This window comes from Peromyscus leucopus, chromosome X, assembly GCF_004664715.2.
Source record: "Peromyscus leucopus breed LL Stock chromosome X, UCI_PerLeu_2.1, whole genome shotgun sequence".
Taxonomy (NCBI): domain Eukaryota; kingdom Metazoa; phylum Chordata; class Mammalia; order Rodentia; family Cricetidae; genus Peromyscus; species Peromyscus leucopus.
Window position 1 is genome coordinate 47,095,251 of NC_051083.1, and position 20,603 is coordinate 47,115,853.

Genomic DNA, 20,603 nt, shown 5'->3' on the forward strand with positions numbered 1-20,603 from the left:
ATAAACTGCTTTTAAGTATGCCAGAAAGATGATTGTTCATGTAAATCAAATTAAACATTCTAAAATGCTACTGATTTTTTTGATCAGTTACCTTATAGTGATTCATGACTTCAAATTAAGTTAGCGTGATACTTAACAGGTAAGATAGACTGAGTTTATGAGGTTAAAGAGGCCTTTTGGTTGTTTACATAGTTTTGAAAACTATTTTCAAAGGCTGCATTTGGGAATGACATAAAAACAGTATAACAACTAAGAATTTGATTTGTTAACCTTTTTTACTCCGTCATGCTCATAGGATTAAAAAGTCACCTGTCCTAAGGGTAAATTGGGAATTTTAGAACCTGTCTATAAAAACCTCTAAGGCAGTAGTAGTTTATTCCTAGCAAGGCAGCTAACGGTGGCACTGAAACATGCCCAGCTCCTGTTTATGGTCACGAGACTAGGCTGAAGAGCCAGCCCAGTGAATTGATTCTAACAGGAGACCACCTTTCCAATCTAGGCTTAGCGTCTCCTCATAGGACAAAGTTTGGGGGTTAAACCTGCTTATTTGACCTCATAAAGTCACAAAAGAAAGAGAATTTGATAAGCTGGAAATTACCTACTTGGTTTTCAGTGAAAAATAGGCTTAGCCCAAAACAACTGCCAAAGCCTCACCAAATCTCCATCCTTTTCCTGGCCTTTCTAAATAGATATTAAGTATTACCTTAGATCTTAATTTCATTGCCACTTAATAGGAACAGTTTCCAGTGTCTTCTAGGTGAGCTCTCTGAGCCTCCCTACCTTGCCTTCAGCTCCTAGGGCTAATCCATCAGCTCTGTGGCTCTCTATCCAGTGACCCCTTCTCAATAGAGGGATCTTCCAACAAGGCAGACTTGCCAAATGAACTCTAGGAGCACAGCCCTTTTGAGCCTAAGGCCAGAGAAAATCAAGACTTAAAAGAAATACAAGTTTTGAGTTTTTATGAAAACCTAAAGTTACTATCATTTGATATTCACCAGGTATAGACATTTTTCAAAAAGTAATATATGAATAACCTTTTTTTTGGCAAAGAGGAACAATTCTGGGAAGAAAAAAAATCGTGTATATAGAATAAATTTTAGTTTTATAAATAGCTGTGAAGGCTTGTTCCCTTTTCACTATTCTGGGAACAACTTTATTAGGAATTTTACCTGCCATTGATGAAGCATTAATATAAGACACATGTGTATTCCTGGAAGCAAATGTCTCATAAAATACCATATCCATTTTCTCAGCTATTTACTGTTCTATGGACAGTACTTGCAGACAGGAAAGTCATAGAGAAGACAGAATTCACTGAATATGACTGAATATGCTGTCATATATTTCTCAAATTTTCTTTTCATTCAGCTGGAATACAGCTTAATTAATGGGTAACAAACTAGGAAGGCCGTCTATTCTGGCCTTCTCCACATCCTTGTCTTAGAGCACAAAAATGAGTGTGTTTAGAACAAAGTGGAACCTGTATCCAGCTTTGTATACTTATGGTTTTCCAGTAGTGTGGTTACTGATTAGCGTACACACTGGGTAAGATAGAAAGTTCTTCCCTTTTGTCTTTGTGGTAATTTATCATTTTAGTTTTGGTCAGTTTGGGTGGTGCTTGGAAAAAAACAACTTGATCTAGCTCCATTTCTCTTGAATCCCCTTTCCTTAGAACATATAAGTGGCTGCAGACAGAGTCCTCGGACACAACCTCGCGATGAGGATTATGAAGGGGCTCCATGGAATTGTGACAGCTGTACCTTTCTCAACCACCCTGCACTGAACCGCTGTGAACAGTGTGAGATGCCGCGGTACACTTGAGTTCAGAAGAATTGTCACCAAGTTGAGGGTGAACTTGGAGCACTCACTGGAAGAAAAGGAAACCTCGGGATTGTGTTCATCTGCCCAACCTTTTCATTTCTTGATTGCACGGGGGGAGGAGGTGTGTGGCCACTGGGCTCACAAAGGAAAAATGGGGAGGTCTTTCTTTTTTTCCTTTCTTAACTCATTACAGAGTGAGAGGTGGAAGGGGATACTTGAAACTGGGAAAGGATTCACTCCTGAAAGAATGTACACAGAGAAGTTAAGGGCTTCTGTGGAGTCCCATTGTTAAAGTTCCTGCTGAGTGGCTCTTACTTTCTAAAGGGGAATTCTGAATTATGGTAGGACATGTTACAGTTTATGCAGAAAAACTGTGAATTCCAGGGCAGACTTACTTGGTTACAGCTCTCTGGAAACCAAGGCTCCCTGTGCCTCTTCCTGCTGCTTCCTGTGAAGAGATGAACAGGAAATAGCACCTGGGATATGCTTTATTTTCTTTTTTGCAAAATAATGAGTTTATTTGTAATTGCTGCTTTTTTCAGGGGTAATTTCAAACACACATTCATACGCAAACAGGATACTTTAAAATGTGATTTGTAGTAGTCAGGAATTAGGCATATCATGCCCTTTGTGAGGAAGTACAATCAGAGGTAGTAATATCTCTTTTGCTGCATCGACACTGGTAACTAAGACCTTTTTATGCCACATAAATTATTGTATACTTTTCTTAGGTTATTGATTTTAAAAGTAATGAAGTATGGTTTTATAAAATGACATTCTCAAAAAACCATGCTTTGCCAGTAGCACAGTGAATGTATGCCAAATGAAAGTCCACTCGAAAACCCATTTGGAAATCTTGAGCTCAGCTGTGGTTCTTAAGAAATGCTTATAGTATATAGGGTCCCCCACTTCTGGTTTGTGATGAATACATGATGTTTACAGCACTAAAAATACTTTGTACCATAGTCTGATTTAGCTGAAAAAAATCAATATGAGCTATTTATTTGCACATGTGTTAACCAGTCATTGAGAGGGAAATTGAAGTTGACCAACATCATAAAGTTGCATTATTTGAGGTGTAAGAGAAGACTACTCACAAAATATGATTGGGCTGGGGATACAGCTCAGTGGAAGTGCACTAGCCTAGCATACACAAGGTGCTCTAGGTTTGAAAAGAAAAAGAAAGAATACTATCAAAACAATGATGTATACAGGGGGCTTGGAATATTTTTTTTTAAGTTGAACAGACATCATACTGAATTCTGGCAGTTCAGGGAATACTAAAGCACTACTTATGAGACAGAATGCAGGTGTGAATACACTGAAGAAGATAATAAGTCAGGCCACTTGCCATGATGTATCATGAGAAAATTAATAATATTATATTTAAGTAAGTTCTCTGCCTTAAATTTTATTCTTGGCTCAGAATTGAATTTTGGAATCTCTTCCCATTTTGGTGAACATAGACAGCAATAAAGTTGGTAGGTTTCTCCATCCTGAAGAATTGTACCTGAAGAACTACCAGGTCTGCCACCCTGCTCCTATATACACACTTCGTACTGTCACTGTATTCTAGTTTAGCATTAGTCTCTGGCAGACCTGGAGAAATGAACTGCACTCAACAGCATAATGAAACCAAAGGCATAACTCATTGTAGTTTTCTATCAGAACTATGATTTTACACACTGCATATAGCCTTCATCTGCAGAGAATGCCCCAAATACATGCATTTGTCTCACCAAGAGCATGATTCTGTAATTACTAGTAAATCTCTCTCCTACAACTGTGGCAAAACTGTGAAAATAGCAATGGTGGAAAAGCAGACAGGCTCAGAACCATGGATTTGGAAAGGGTGAAAGACTTGTAACATGAGTCTCTTGTCAGTCCCCAATACCAGTCTAGCAGTCCTACTGTTCTTTAAGGTGCCCTTGCTGTTGTATGGTTTCTTGTCTCCCTTAGTGATGGACAACTCCACTTGCTGTTAACCAAACAAGTTAGGGGAACATATATACTACTTGGTATTCTACCTAAAAGATGTACAAGTATCCATAGTGAGATGCTGAAATACCAACAGTTAGTGTGGCACTTGTTAGTTGAAAATGAAAGTAGCATGTGTGAAAAGTCTGATGCTTTATTAAAACCATGTAGATGATATTAAAACTATTGCATGAAAACACGCCAAGGTCAATAAGCTGTTAACATACAGTAGTTGCATGGTTTCAGTCCTTTGATGATATATTTAGTCAGTCATAGCTTTCACCTGACAGAAAAATGTGAGGCAACAGTTGATTTGTTTGGTTTAAAAGGTGGTTATGAGACATCAGAAGGACTTTAAGAAAGTTTTGTACATGTTAAGTTTTAGTTGTTCACAAGTTTCATATGCCTACATAGGCTGTATTCAGTTCCTAAAAATGAACAGAATAACCTGACACTGGTTAATTTGATACATTTAACTGTTCCATATATAAACTCCTCCTTACCTATGACCAATTCAAATAAGAATTCATTGAACCTTCCAGTTCTTTTTTTTCCAGAATGTTCTCCGGGTCAGATTGGTATGCATAAGTGGGTGGAATATAGTGGTAAGGTAGAACTTGGGTGATAACCGGCTGCTGAGTTGTCCGTGCCCTTTGGATCAGTTGGTTCACTCTTGTTTCGTGTGAGAGGCTTGCTTTCATAAAATACTAGTTTAATGTATCTGGTAACACAGACCTGACTCTACAGTTTTCATTATTTCACTGTTGTTGTAAACTGGGTTTTTAGAAAGTATGTTTGCCATTGTGTTAAAAGAGCATTGCCCCCTTCGGTTTTGGAGTTCAAGTTTAAAGTGAAAATAGAAGAGCCAGAAACCTGTAAGCACTGTAAAATGTTTTGAATTGATACTGAGCTAGTTTGGGAGAAAGTAGAGGCAGGGGATATTAAAGAAACAAAAGAAATGTCTTGTACAGATTTGTAGTTTTAGAGCAGATTAATGATGGTGGAGGAGAGTGTTGCTAATGATTTCCCAGGAAGAAATGGGAAGAGTAATATGCAGTTTAATGTTTAAGGAGCTGGTCTCAATGTTAGTACTTTCTAATTATAAAAGAAATCAATGTTTCCTTAAATTTTGTCATTGATTTGTCACAGTTATCTAAGGGTTCCTTTCCAGCTCTCTGTGGCAACTCAGTTTTGTATAGTCTTTTAAAGAGGTAATTGTTTATGTATTTCTGACAGTATGAAGAGAAAGAATCTGAGGCATAGAAGAACTGTCATTTAGAAAGATCAGTGATGTATCCTGGAATGTGAAGATGTCCCTTTAAGATTACAAATTGAATTATTTTAATATTGTACCACTGTTAGACCTTGAATGAATCCATGTTGCAGTGTGTGTCCATGTATCTCTAGAGAAAAGAAAATGACAATTGAAATGTTACTCAAAAACTCAGAATTGGTTACTGTGTGCTGCACCACTACTGTGTCGTTTTTAAAGAATTAACAGTATTTCCCTCTTGTGAAAGTTCATTCTGATGATGTTTCATATTCACCAGATTTTTTCTGTATTATCTGCATCCCCAAATATTTCAAGTAGAATTGTGCATGGCTTGGGCATTCAGAGATAACAGAATGAGTCCATTTTAATTTCTAAAGCCATAAAAAGTTGCTTTGAGACTGAATAGTTCTGAGTTATTTATAACTACACTGTTGTCCATGTTTCTTTCCCTACTGTAAAAGAATTGATCATTTTCTTCATTAAAGCAGCAAGAAATTAATTAAACCTTGTACATACCATGTCTCTTAGATTTCTGTGTACTTTGTGAAGGACATTATTTTGAGAAAAAATTGTACAAAGGCATATTAAAAGGCTATGCATGCACCGTACCTCCAAGCAGTACATCTTCAGAAAGTCAGATTCCTGCTAAATAAATTAATAAACTAAAAACAAGCTCTACATTCTGCATCTTTTCTGTGAACTAGTTCTGATTCTAAACACTCAGGTTTCTGCATTGCAGAGCTAATTGGCATATTCCCCATATTTTAAGGCATGCAGTGACTTTAGGCTTGAGTTATCATTAGGTACCCATTAACCCTGACTTGAATGTTTGGCCAAATCATGGATAAATAGGTTTTATAGAAAGTTTGGAAAAAGTTAGAAACTCAAATGCTTAATTTCATTCAACATTATTTACAAAAGTGAGTAATTTGCTTTTGTAAAGTATCATTTAGAACTAGTTTTTCAAAGACAAAAGAATCACAGAGGCCCTAACAAATTTGTCTGCAGTCTACTGAGCTTTTCTACCTTCTGCAGAGAAATCACCACAGGTGTATTATAACCTTTTCTTTGAATAGGACTTTCTATATGACTGATAGATAAAAATTATGAGCAGAAACAACAGTTCTATGATACCCCACTTACTCATTAGTCACCTGCCAAAAATTATATGTAAACAGACTTTCTTCATCTTTGGCATTACCTCTGGATTAGTTTGAGAGAATTCTCAGTCTATTCATTTGTAAATGCACTAGGCAAAGCACATTGTATTCATGGCATCTTAATTATTGAATACCTAATGTTGAATTCCCCTAATAGGTATCAGACTTTTTAAGTAAACTTTCCTAAATTAAAATATAAACAAAACACTTGAAATACATAGCCCTCAAATCTTTTTACATATACAAATGAATTTGCATATTTTTCCTCTTTACTGTTGTAAGCCATTTGTTAAGGAGAATGTGTTCATAACGACACTTGAACCATTTCGCTAGGCTATACAACATCTTACAGGTTTTGTAAAGGGAAAACATGGTATGCTGTCCCTAAAGAGAATTGTGAGTCCAAGACAGCCTGGGTTATAATGGTGAGACACACACCCCAGGGGGTTATATCTTCCATCTTCCATATCCCAGGTTGTCTTTTATTTATTCTGAAATAGTTATTTCAGATAATTTGTTAACTACATTGGTGGTTTTCTGTGGTGCTCGTTCTTGTAGTTAACATTTGTGAGGAGTATGTTACCCAGATTGATTTGTCTTCAACTACTGGCCAGGGCCTAGGGATGTAGCTCAATAGTAGGACACACATGTCATGTGTGAGGTCATGGTTTTGATGCTTAGCACCACACCACCAAAAAAGAAAATGAGATTCTGACCAGTTTAATTTCCATAAGGAAGACTATGGGATAGATGTTTGTGTCAGAGGATGTTTGTGTGTGTTTGGGGCTGCCCAGTGTTTATTTCCCAATTTCACCAGACTACCCTGTACATGTGACATCCCCCAGGTAACGTTTTGTGGTGGATATTTCAAAGATAGTAGTATAATAATAAGCTGATATGGAGAATCATGCGTGCGCTTAAGGAGACTGAGGGTGATCATGAGCTTAAGGCCACAAACTTTAAACATGCTAAACAAATGTTCCATTGCTGAGCTACATACCCAACCTGTGAATAAAACTAAGTTTTGCATGTTTCAGATTCTCAGAAACTAATTGCATCTCTTGTCCTGCCTTTTGAACATTGATTGGTAAACTAGGCAAATACATACTGCAAGAGGTGTGATGAAGCCTGGCTTTGTAGACCTGACTTATGATTTGGGAATTGAGTGCAACTTACTGCTTTACGTCAGTGTGTCCTTTTGATGTTCTGGTGCATTACTTTCTGGGTTCTAGGCAGTTTTCAGGTAATTCTCTTCCCTTGATAAGAACTGGTGTCTGCCAAGGGAGAAACAATGTCTTCTGAACACACAGGACTGCTGCACTAACGAACTCAAAGCAGTTGTGGTTGCCTGTGCAACATCAAACCAGTCGGCATTCCAGATGGCGGGAGGAAGGGTTCACAAGCTCCCACTGTTACCTGAGGAGTTACAGGTGCTTGTTGCTAGGGTGAGTGAAGTCAGTTTTCTTTTAAGGATGTGGCCTCTGGTAAGTTGACCATCATCCAAGGATGGTCCTGCACCTGTATGGATATGGACAGCACAAATGGTACCTTGTGGGGTGTGTGTGTGTGTGTGTGTGTGTGTGTGTGTGTGTGTGTGTGTGTGTGTGTGTAAGTAAAAAGGGTGGCATGAAGTTGGGAAAGGGGTGAAATCTAGGAACTGCTAATGTGTGCTTTGTTCTCTTCTCCCTCCTGGTCCCTATTCCCTTCCTCTCTGTTCCCATCTCCATCTCTCCTCTCTTCCCTCGCCTCTTGTCTCTCTCCTCTTCCTCCCCACCCACTGTTCAACTACCGATGGGTCTGAAGCCAACACAATTTGATGGAGAGACTCATTTAATAAAAAAGAATACGAAATTTCAAAATGAAATTTTCAGTGCAGGGGTTTGAAAGACATTGGACAGGTGAAGGACGTGAGCTTCCACTTCATAAGCTTTGTGACAAATCTGCCTTTTACATTAGATGTGGTTCTTAACCACCCGGAGGGCTTTCCTTTCACTTTTAAAAAGTATACACAATGATAATTACGTATTGCTTTCTATATTTTAACATTTATGTGAATGATGCTCTCCATGATATATTTATGCAACTCATTTTCCCATCAGCATTTTAATTGGGAAATTTATCCTTACAGATATACTTACATACTCTAGTTCTTCAAATTGCCATATAGGATTCAATTATGTGACTATCAGAATTTATTCCCTTATTGCAGTTTTCCATTTAAAAAAAAAAACAGTAGTTTGTAAAATAAAACCAAAAATCCCAAAATATATTGTATGAAATTCTCAACAAATGAATGAAAATCTTTTAAGAAAAGAACTGGTGGTTGGATATAGTAGCTCAGACTTGTTATCTCAGCACTCAGGAGAGGAACTTAAGTTTGTAACCAGCCTTGTCTACAGAGTGAAAGACCCTGCCTCAAAGCAAGCACAACTGCAAATGGCTGGCCATGTTGGTATGCAGGCACAGTGTGGTTAAGGCACGTCCAAGATAGTAATAGTACATACAATAAGCTGGGCATGGAGGATCATGCTTATAATGCCATCTCACTCAGGAGGCTGGAGCAGAACCAAGGCTAGCCTATGCATACCAAGAACCTGTCTGGAAAAAAAAAAAAGACTTCTTGTCACTTCTGGCCATTTCTAAATGCCAGCCCCCAGTTTGATTTTCTTTTAAATCAGTAGGTGTAGTATAGTCATCGGATTTGAGTGTGGGTGATTCAGGAAATAAATATGTCAAGGCACTGGAGAAGAGGGGCAAACAGCACATTGCCCTACACTCTATTTGACAAGGAATCAGATGCTACCCATGGCAGAAAGATGGATTTCAAGATCATGATTTCCCTTTCTCTTCCCAAATTCCCAATTATAACTAATAAACATATTCTTCAGGGTTGGAAATAGGGAAGAGTGCCCTCAGAGGATCAGATGGGGGTATATTGAGGACATTCACTGCCAGTGTCAGTCAGGGCTCATGAACAGCCCAACTCTGAGCAGCAAGCCAATGAAATGGTTGAGAACTGGACAAGAAGACATAGATTACAGCATTTGCCTTCTGTCTCATTTGGCATCAGCACTCACAAAAGAGAGGCACTTAGGAAAACTTGTTTCTCAACTTGTTGAGGGGCATAAGGCACCAGGTAATTGTAAACTGCCACCATGAACAGAAAACATGCATGACTGCCTGAGTGTTCCGGGCAGTGCTGTTTTAATGCTAATACATTGTGAAAACACTCCCCATCTTTGCTGCTTACTGAGAGGCAAAGAAAAAAAAAAAACTGGCACTTAGCAAAACAGTGAACTTCCCAATCTCTCTCTCTCTCTAATACTTTATATCAAATAATTTGCAACCAAGAAAAAGAAAGACTATCGAAGAAGGGTAACACTTTTCATTTCTGTTAGACTTGAAAGGATCCAATCAGTGTGAGCCACATGGCATTTGCAATTTTCTTTTCTTTTATGAGACAGTGTCTTGTATAGGTCACACTATCCTCATACTTACTATGTAGCCAAAGATGGCCTTAAACACTCCATTCTCTTGCTTTAGATGCCCCAGTGCTGAAATGACAGGCCGTCACCTCATACCACCTATGCAGTGCTCGGTGTGGAACCCAGGACTTCTTGCATGTTAGGCAAGCACTCTTCCACTGAACTGCGTTCCTAGCACTTGGAAAAAACTGTTACAGTCAGCAAATGGGGAAAAGAAGGAACAAACCTTAAGTACAGTCTTAATTCCAAACAACTTGAATCAATATTGTGTTTCTCTAAAAGAAAAAGTCAGATCAGAAAAGGTAGCATTCTAATTTAAAAAAAAAAATCATTTTTTTCTAACTAACTTGTACAATGCAAGTAAAAAAGAAGTGAACCAATGGAGAAACCAGAGGAAATGGCTAAAGAGATGAAGAGCTAACATAAAATTCTATATTTTAAATTTAAATTTAAAATTCTGGGGAGACTGCTCAGTGGGTAAAGGGGGACCATAGTTTGGATGCCCAGCAACTATGTAAAAAAGCCTGGTATGGTAGCATGCAACTGTGACCCCAGCTCTAGCAGACAGAAACAGGCAAATGACAGGGGGTTTACTAGCCTGACAGTCTAGCTGAAATGGTTACCAGACCCTGTGAGAGACCCTGTCTCCAAAAAGTAAACTGGAGAGCAATTAAGGAAGGCATCCTGACATCAACCTCTGTCATACACATGGATCCATGTACAACACATGCACACATGGGGGGGGCGGCTGGATGTACACACATGACATGTATGTAATTCTATGTCCAGGAAATTAATAAGGAGTACCAGAAGGAAGAAAGCAACATAAAATAAAGAAACTCAAATATACAGCTATCCCTCAAATAACAAGGTCTCAGTCAATGGAATAATGTATATATGATAGTGATCTGATAAAATAATGGAGCAGCACTGAAATCAATTAAAGCATGACTGCTCTTCAGGTCTGAGTTATAGAACATTGCTACACGTCTATAATTTGTGCCCTTTCTGACATGTGCAGAAGCTGCATACTTATATTTTTAATGAGCTAGCACAATTATACATTTTACATTTCACAAGGTTGTGGTAATAGTAAATGCAAACAAATCTGTGGGACTATAAAAAGTATAGTACATGCAGTTATTTACAGTTCATACTTGATAATAAATCCCTATGTTACTGATCCATTATTTACTAAGCTATATTTTAAATCATTATTTTTGCAAGTTCTCCAACTTATAAAATGTGTTTAAAGTAGCATTCTGTGGTACGCCTTCAGTGTCTTCACTCATAATATTGAATACATTTCTTGATTGCCTTGGAGTTTGGGTGTGTATTCTCTGTCCTATTTACAATAATGAAATTTTCTAACATACATCGTAGAATATATCCCCTTCTGTAAGAGATGCATGACTAAGAAAACTGAGGGCCTGAAGATGAACAAACATTTCCCACAAAGCTATGTAACAAAAGTGACAAGTCTTCCTAACTTGTAGAATACTCAAACACACCTCTTAGATTTTGACATAAAAAATAGACTAAATTGTGAATATTATGAACATTTTTGGTTAATCTCCATGCCTTTTACTTCATAGCAACTATTTTAAATTTTTCTTCAGATTCTAATTCCATCATTTTCCGCTTCCATTTCCTGTCTTGAAACTCTCCCATATAATCCTCTTTGTTCTCTCAGCCTCATGGCCTCTTGTTTTTTCATTAGTTGTCATTACATACATGTCATGAATGTGTACTGTGTGAATATGTACATATCCTACTCAGTCTCTATGCTGTTGATTGTATGTATACTTTCAGGGAGCAATTTCCATTATTTACCAAAATCTATTACGAACACCTCGATTTCTGAAACAATTATATAAGCCACACTTTTTTTTTCCTGATTGTAAGGCATTCAATGTAAAAACTACTAAAAATAAATAAAACTACCCCAAACCCTTCAGAGCTCTTAAGAATACTTGATTCATACACATAATAAAAGAAAAAGTCATTTTGTTAAGGTAAATTCACAAAGATGATTTTAACAAAGACATCATCTCAAACTATAAAGAGAACTTTCTACTGTCAGAAAACAGGGCATAACAAGAACACCATGTCATATCGTTCAGAGACTCCAAATGTTGCATTATTGCTAGATACAAATAAGCTCTCCACAGACCAAATTGCACAAATAAATAATTCAGAACTCAAGGTGGTGTATCTAGTGAGAGATACATTTCCAGTAGAAGATATCTCTGCAAATTGTGAGAAGGAAATGGGAAAAATCATGGCTCAACTGGACGTTGAGCAAACACTGGATAATATGTCCAGGATCAAGAATCTTCACAGGATGGAGAGTTCCACATGAGTAAAACAAGTGCCTGGGCTGGCTTGGAGCTCACTCGGTAGCCAGACTGGCTTCAAACTCACCATCCTCCTGCCTCACTCTCCAAACTGACTTCATTTTCTTTGGATATGTACCTAGTTGATGTGTATGATTGATTGATAAATAAAGCACTGATTGGCCAGTAGCCAGACAGGAAGTATAGGTGGGACAAGGAGAGAGGAGAATTCTGGGAAGTAGAAGGCTAAGGCACGAGACGCTGCCAGCCGCAGTGATGAGAAGCAAGATGTACATTACCAGTAAGCTACAAGCCATGTGGCAAGGTATAGATTTATAGAAATGTGTTGATTTAAGAGATAAGAACAGTTAGCAAGAAGCCTGCCATGGCCATACAGTTTATAAGTAATATAAGTCTCTGTGTGTTTACTTGCTTGTGTCTGAGCTGCTGCAAGACTGGCGGGTGAGAGAGATTTGTCCTGACCGTGGACCAGGCAGGACCAGGTTTTCTTCAGCTACACCTAGTAGTGGGATGGCATGATGAGATGGTAGTTATATATTCAATCCACAATGACTCTACTTAAATTCCTACCAACAATGTGCAGGGCTTTTCTTTTTTCAAAACCTCCCTAACATCAGTAAGAAAGATGGCTGCCTTCACCACTACCATTCGACATGGCACAGGAAATGCCAGCTAAAAGAACTGTGAAATAAAAAGTACCCATATTGGAAAAGGATTTGTAAAAGTACCTTGCAGGTGCAAGATGGCAGAGTAAGATGTTCCAGCAACTGGCTTCCCACAAAAAAACCCATAGAAACAGCTGAAAGTACCAAACTGTTATCCCAGGAGCTCAGAAAAGGTGTAGTACTAGCTCTTCTATAGTATAAGAAGAAAAGCCCAGTGACGAAGGCAGAAAGCAAAGACACCCTGTTACCCCTTCCTCAGCTCCAAGCTGTGCCATGCAGTGAGAGATGTCTCTTGTTTGGAGGAAAAGGAGCAGGGATTAAGTTTATCCCTTAGGCAGGAAAAGCAACCCCAAGCCTTCTGTGGTGAAACCGCACACAAGACCATCCACTGGGATCTGTGGCCAGATCCTCTGGATTCTCCTTACATAGCCAAGGGACTATTACCTCAAGATCAGGCAGTACAATAGGGAATAAGAAGCTGCTGCCAAATAAGGCAGGAATATGACCTCAGGAATTTGCCTTGGAGCTCAGTGACGGGTCTTCTGCAGTGAGGCCCAGCAACAGGCTAAGCCCAAACACGTGACCTGTATGTGGACCAGGCAGAAATATGTATTCTAGTCGAATGGCCTCTTGCTTTAGCATGCATCACTGCTGGTCATTGCTTGGACAATCATTTGGAGCCACACAGATGGGGGTGTAGAAGCCTGGGATCGTTACCAGCAAGATGAGGCTTGAGCATAGGCTCAGGACTGTGGATGAGGTATCTGGGCCTGCCCTGGACTGAGGTGTAGGCCAACAGAGACGAACTAACCACCTCAGGTACTCCTTCGAGCCCATGTTGAATGACACACCAACTGCAGATTTGGAACGAATCCAGACTTGCTGCTCCCTCTGGTGCGGAAACAGTAACACAGGGACAGCTGGTAGAAGATGAACTTGGTCTTAGCGCGCCATCTAGTGCTAAAAAGGAAATGTCCATCTACTCAGCGAAAATGAGCTGAAGGCTTGGAATTTCTAGGACAGATTAAAAAAAAAAAGCCTCATTACAAACACTAGAATAAATAATGATTTGTTTTTTGTGCAGATGATGATGCATGAAAATAAGCATTAAGCTTTCAGAAATTCAGTGTCAGTTATGTACAAAATAAAGCACCAGAAGGAGATCATAAAATGACCAATATCTGCAAAATCAAAATAGGATTTTTAATTAGTTTTTTTTACTTCTTTTACGTACCAACCACAGTTTCCCCTCCCATCTCTCCTCCAGTTCCTCCTCCCACCTCCTTTCTACCTGTCCCCCCATCCACTCTTCAAAAAGGGCAGGCCTCCAATGGGAGTCACCAAAGCATGCAGTTGCCACCAAAGTCATCAAGTTGCAGCAGGACCAAGCTCCCCACCCCCTCACCTGGGCATCAAGACTAAGTGAGGCATGCCACCATAGGAAATAGGTTCCAAAAACGTGATCATGCACCAGGAACACATCCTGGTCCCACTGCCATGAGCCCCACAGATAGACCAAGCTATAAAACTGTCACCCACGTGCACAGGCCTAGGTCAGTCCCATACAGGCTCCCTAGCTGTTGGTCAGAGTCCATGAGCTTGCACTAGCTTGCACTAGCTCAGGTCAGCTGTCTCTGTGGGTTCCTTCCCTGTCATGATCTTGAGCCCCTTTGCTCCCACAGTCCCTCCTCCCTCTCTTCAACTGGATTCCTGGAGCATGGCACAGTGCTTGGTTGTGGATCTCTGCATCTGCTTCCATGAGTCACTGGATGAAGGTTCTCTGATGACAATTAGAGTAGTCACCAATGTGATTACAGGAAAAGCCCAGTTCAGGCACCCTCTTCACTATTGCTAGCAGTCTTAGCTGAAGCCAAAATTGTACAAGGGAAAAAAGAAAGCATCTGCACCAAATGGTGCTGGCATAACTGGATGTCAACATGTACAAAAATGCAAATAGATCCATATCTATCACCATGCACAAAACTTGAGTCCAAGTGGATCAAAGACCTCAACATAAATCCAGCTGCATTGAACCTGATAGAAGACAAAATAGGAAGTAGCCTTGAAGGCATTGGCACAGGAGACCACTTCCTGAATAGAACACCAGTAGCACAGACACTGAAATCAACCATTAATAAATGGGACCTCCTGAAACTGAAAAGCTTCTCTAGCTTCAATAAGACAAAACGGCAGCCTAAAAAGTGGGTAAAGGTCTTCACAATCCCCACATCTGACAGAGGACTGATTTCCAAAATATATAAAGAACTTAGAAACTAGACATCAAAGTACCAAATAACCCAATTAAGAAACAGGGTACAGATCTAAATGGAATTCTCAGCAGAAGAATCTCAAATGGTCGAAAGATATTTAAGGAATTGCTCAACAAGTCATCAGGGAAATGCAAATCAAAACCACTCTGAGATACCATTTTACACCTGCCAGAATGGCTAAGATAAAAAACACTGATGACAGCTTATGTTGGAGAGGATGCAGAGCAAAGGGAACACTCCTCCACTGTTGGTGGGAATGCAAACTTGCACAGCCACTCTGGAAATCAGTATGGCGGTTTCTCAGAAAATTGGGAGTCAATCTACCTCAAGACTCAGCTATACCAATCATGGGCATATACCCAAGGGATGCTCAATCATACCACAAGGACACTTGCTCAACTATGTTGATAGCAGCGTTATTCATAATAGCCAGAATCTGGAAACAACCTAGGTGCCCCTCAACCAAAGAATAGACAAAGAAAAATATGGTACATCTACACAATGGAGTTTTACTCAGCTGTAATAAACAAACATCATGAAATTTGCAGGCAAATGGATGGAACTAGAAAAAATCATCCTGAGTGAGGTAACCCAGACTCAGAAGGACAAACATGATATATACTCACTCATAGTGGCTACTAGATGTAAAGCAAAGGATAACCAGACCACAACCCACAGCTCCAGAGAAGGTAGCTAACAAGGAAGACCCTAAGAGGGACACATGGGTCACCGTGGGAAGGGGAAATAGATGAGATCTCCTGGGGAAATAGGGGAGGGGATGAGGGATGAGAACATGAGGGAAAGGGATAGTCCAGCTGGGGGAGGGATGGAGTGGGAGAGCAATGAAAGAGATATCTTGTTAGAGGGAGCCATTATGGGATTAGGGAGAAACCTGGTGCTAAGAAAATTCCCAGTAATCCACAAGGATGACCCCAGCTTAAACTACTAGCAATAGTGAAGAGGCTGCCTGAACTGGCCTACCCAGGTAATCACAGGTGAATACCCTAACTGTCATCATAGAGCCTCCATCCAGTAACTGATGGAAGCAGATGCAGAGATCCACAGCCAAGCGCCAGGCAGAGCTCCAGGAGTCCATTCGAAGAGAGGGAGGAGGGATTATATTCCCTCCCACAAGGTGGGGGGAGGTCAAGATCATGATGGGGAAATCTACAGAGACAACTGAGCCAAGCTCATAGAAACTCATGAACTCTAGACAGCTGTGGAGCCTGCCTGGGACCAAACTGAGCCCTCTGCATGTGGGAGACAGTTGTGTAGCTTGGTCTGTTTGCGGGGCCCCTGGGAGTGGGATCACGATCTATCCTTGGTGCATGAGCTGGCCTTTTGGAGCCCATACCCTATAGAGGGATGCCTTGCTCAGCCTTGATGCAGGGGGAGGGGCTTGGTCCTGCCTCAGCTGAATGTACAGGCTTTGTTGACTCCCCATGGGAGACCTTACCCTTTTGGAGGAGTGGATGTGAATGGGTTGGGGAGAGATGGGGACGGAGTGGGAGGAGGGATGGGAGAGGGAACTGTGGTTGGTATGTAAAACAAATAAAAATTTTAAAAATTAGTAACAAAAGACCCAGCTGTACCACTCTTGGGCACATACTCAAGGAATGCTCAATCATACCACAGGACACTTGCTCAATTATGTTCATAGCAGTATTATTCATACTAGCCATAACCTGGAAACAACCTAGATGCCCTTCACCTGAAGAATGTATAAAGAAAATGTGGTACATTTTCACAATGGAGTACTAGGGGGGGGCAATGACATCATGACATTTGAAGGCAAATGAATGGAGCTATAAAAAAATCATCCTGAGTGAGGTAACCCAAACCCAGAAAGACAAACATGGTATGAACTCACTTATAAGTGGATACTAGATGTAAAGCAAAGATGTAAATCAGACTACAACCCACAGCTCCAGAGAAGCTAGGTAACAAGGACCCTAAGAAGGATGCACGAATGTTCCAAGGAACAAGAAATAGATGAGATATCCTGGGTAAACTGGGGACAGGAGGGGGTAGAGGGGAGAGGATAGGATATGGGAACATGAGGGTTCAGATTGGTTGAGTTGGTGGAAGGACAGAGAAGTCGAACAATGAAAGAGATACCTTGATAGAGGGGGCCATTACGGGGTTAGGGAGAAATCTGGTGCCAGGAAAACTACCAAGAATCCCAAATAGCTCTTTTAAGGAAACTCAGTGAGGGGGTGGGGGTAGATGGAGGAGGGAGGGAGGAGGAGGGAGGGAGGGAATTTGCCATGATGGTTCATTTTTTTAATTTCCTGTCTCAAACCCCTCCCATATCCCTTCCCTCCAACCCTTTCCACACACCTCTTACTCTCTCTGGCCTTTCCTTTATTATTGGTACACACACACACACACACACACACACACACACACACACACACACACACACACACACGCTCATGGAGAAATACTAGTTTCCTAAATGGACATAGTCTTAAACTGACTTACCACAGAGGTTTCCTAGTGAGATCTGAACTTGCTTTGTCCAGCAGGACTGCATAAGAGGATGATTGGACCATGGGCCTGGGTACTAGGTGTTTGGAAGAGTCTACGCTTGGCTGTATCTAGCAGGGGGGAGGTCTGTTGCCTCGCCCCTTGATGTTGTTGCTGGGCTGTTGGCTATTGACCCAGGTCCTCCCAAAGCTATCCCGTGTATCCATATTTCTACCTAATATCTCTTATACCTCTCTCCTCAAGAGTATCCTGGGAAAAGTGGGAGCAAGTCCCCCACAACTTATACAACTTTTGCTAGACCTAGGTCTAATGCATTTCTTAACCTTCATCAGAGAAGTTTCTGTTTAAAGTCGGTGGTAACTAACACCAGATTAACCAGAGACCCACAACTGGTCAAGGTACATAGAATAAGAGTACAGAATGCTCAGCCTGAAATGTAATATCTGTTTTGCATACCTTCCTTTAAAGGCTCAGGGATCATTGTGCAAGGGGATTTTCAGAAAAACTGTAAGATCCAGGGGTGGTGGATGACTACAAGAAACAGTGATTGAAATCACAGCGGTTATGACATCATACACAAAACAGCATACATCAAGTCCAAGCAAAACAAAATTCCAGCATGGAGAGGGGAGGTTAAGCATGAAGTTCCACCCCTAGCTGAGAAAGTGTTGTCAACTTATAGCTGCTGAGAGAGGGAGAGTCCATTTTCTCCAAGAAAGTACCCCCTTGGTAGAACAACCACTCTCCAGTTGAAGGTCACTGACCCAAGAATATGGGTGGTACAAATCAGATTTGGTGGATTTAACAAACAAAAATAGTACACAAAGTTGGCTGGGTAAGGAAAGGGGTGAATCCAGGAGGAGTTGAGGAAGGGAATAAATATAATCAAAAAACATTGTATGAAATTCTCAAAGAACTAAAAATTTTAATTACAATAATGAAGATGAATCTTTGATTTCATAGTATACAAGTATCTAAGTATCTGTAATTGTATGTTTACTATATCATTATTGTCAGTAGCAAAGGTATGTGATCAACTCTCCAATAATGGACAAATAGAGATGTTGTGATACACATACATACACGATGAACTATTATTCAATTGTAATAAGAAGAAACTCCTACCTTGTATAACAACATAGTGCATGATATTACTTATATGCAGAATCTTAAAGGGTTTAGACATGGAGTGCTTGCATACTGTGTATATGGTCCTGGGTTGGAGTTACAGCACCAAAAGGAAACAAGGCAAACACAAGCCCTAGCCAACAGTAGTGTGCTGACTATCAGGGGCTAATAGAATGAGGAAAGAGAACTGATGGTTCCAAGGTACAAAATGTCAAGAGATGTGCTACAGAGCTGAATTTCAGCAAGGAGTTTATAGCTCACAATTCTCTTACAAACATAAAAATTTAAGAGACGGCAAGACTTTGGATGAGATGAATATATGGATGGCCTTGATGCTAATGATGATTTTACAAGTGCACATTCACCCCCAAACTCTCAAAATTAAATATATATATAGCTTTTTTATGTATCATTCACATGCCATTAGAGTGGTTTACAAAGTAAGATACCAGAAAACTTAGTTCTGGAGGACACTCTAACCAGGGAAACAGGTAGGCTAACCGCATATCTTCATGTCTCCCTCAACTCCTCCAAATAGAAACCCCCCAGTCTCATCTGAAGCTCTGTAGCAGACCATTGGCTATGGCCTCTCCTCACTCTCTGCCCCCATTCCTAGAGGACTAAGCAGACCCTGGTAGAAGATCCTCATGTGAATCCCCTCAACTCCCTAAGCCCATCCCCATTCTTATACCCAGAAACACATTTTACCTGGAACCCCCAGTGGCCTCACCTATCATGACCCCAGAAAAATTTTCCACCAGGCAACATACAGCCACCACACTCTCCTATGAACCAGAGAGGACATTAAAAACCAAAGAATGACCACCCACCCAGCAAAGACAAAGCCAGATATCAGCACCTAGAATTACAGTTTTCCCAATGCCATCTGCCTAAATGCCAGTATAAAAACACAATCAATAGGCTGGGTGGTCATGGCACATGCCTTTAATCCCAACACTTGGGAGGCAGAGGCAGGTGGATTTCTGCTAGTTCGAGGCCATCATGGTCTACAGAGCAAGTTTCAGGTCAGCCAGGACTACACAGAGAAACCCTGTCTCATAAAACCAAAAAAAAATCAGTAATAAGGACAATATGTCTCCACTAGAGCCCAACAACCCCTACCACAATAGGCCCTGAGAATTGCAACATAGCTTAATTATAAGACAAAGATCTTAAAATAGCCTTTAGGACTATAGTAGAGGTCTTTAAAGAGGAAATGAATACTTTCTTAAAGAAATCTATGGAAACACAGTGGAGGGAAATGAATGAAACAGTTCAAGACCAGAAAGCAGAAATAGAATCATAATAGTCCAAAACTGGAGACAACCTAGATGTCCCTCAACAGAAGAATGGATAAGGAAAATGCAGTATATTACTCAGCCATTAAAAAAAATGAAATCATGGTGTTCACATGTAAATAGATGGAACTAGAAAAAATCATCCCGAGTGAGGTATCCAAGACCTAGAAATAGAAATAAGATTAGTATTTGCTTATAAGTGGATATTAAGTGTTAAGTCAATGATAACCAAGCTGCAATCTATAGAACCACTTTAGGTGAAGAGTAAAGGACTGGACGGCAGGATGGGGTGGGGGCGCACAGATAGATCATGTTAGGAAAGGGAAATAGAATAAAGAACTATGGATGGATGGAGGGGGGCCTGGAATGGGAGGATCAAGTGGGAAGGTGGTGGGAGGAGGGAGATGAGTGAAAGAACATGGAGAGACAGCTAAAAGTAAGGGCCATTTCTGAAGTAGGAGAGGAACCTAATACAGTAGAAGCTTCATAATAGATATGTGAAATGAGGGAGACAGAGCCCCAACTGGCCATCTCTTGTAACCAAATGAAGTTTCCAGTACTGGCATGAGGTTATATCTAATTGTGTTGAATGGGAACCCCCAACCAACCCAGGCTGTTGCTGAGACTATAGGTTGCTCCCCACACACTGAAGGCAAGGCCCCATTGCTGAGAACAACAT

At 40.4% G+C, this 20,603-nt stretch overlaps 1 protein-coding gene across 4 annotated transcripts in view; it reads left to right on the forward strand.

Moving 5' to 3' along the window:
* The window catches only part of Tab3 (TGF-beta activated kinase 1 (MAP3K7) binding protein 3), a 66,228-nt gene extending 60,635 nt beyond the window's left edge, over nucleotides 1-5,593 (forward strand). For 2 of the 4 annotated variants that reach the window (XM_028881801.2, XM_028881802.2), the window contains exon 9: nucleotides 1,673-5,593. In XM_028881801.2, coding sequence (XP_028737634.1) covers nucleotides 1,673-1,821 — 149 coding nt within the window. In that variant the 3' untranslated portion in view covers nucleotides 1,822-5,593. The remainder of the gene's footprint in view (nucleotides 1-1,672) is intronic. The other 2 variants (XM_037199351.1, XM_028881800.2) reach the window with 1 other exon arrangement.
* The last annotated feature ends 15,010 nt before the right edge of the window (nucleotides 5,594-20,603 follow it).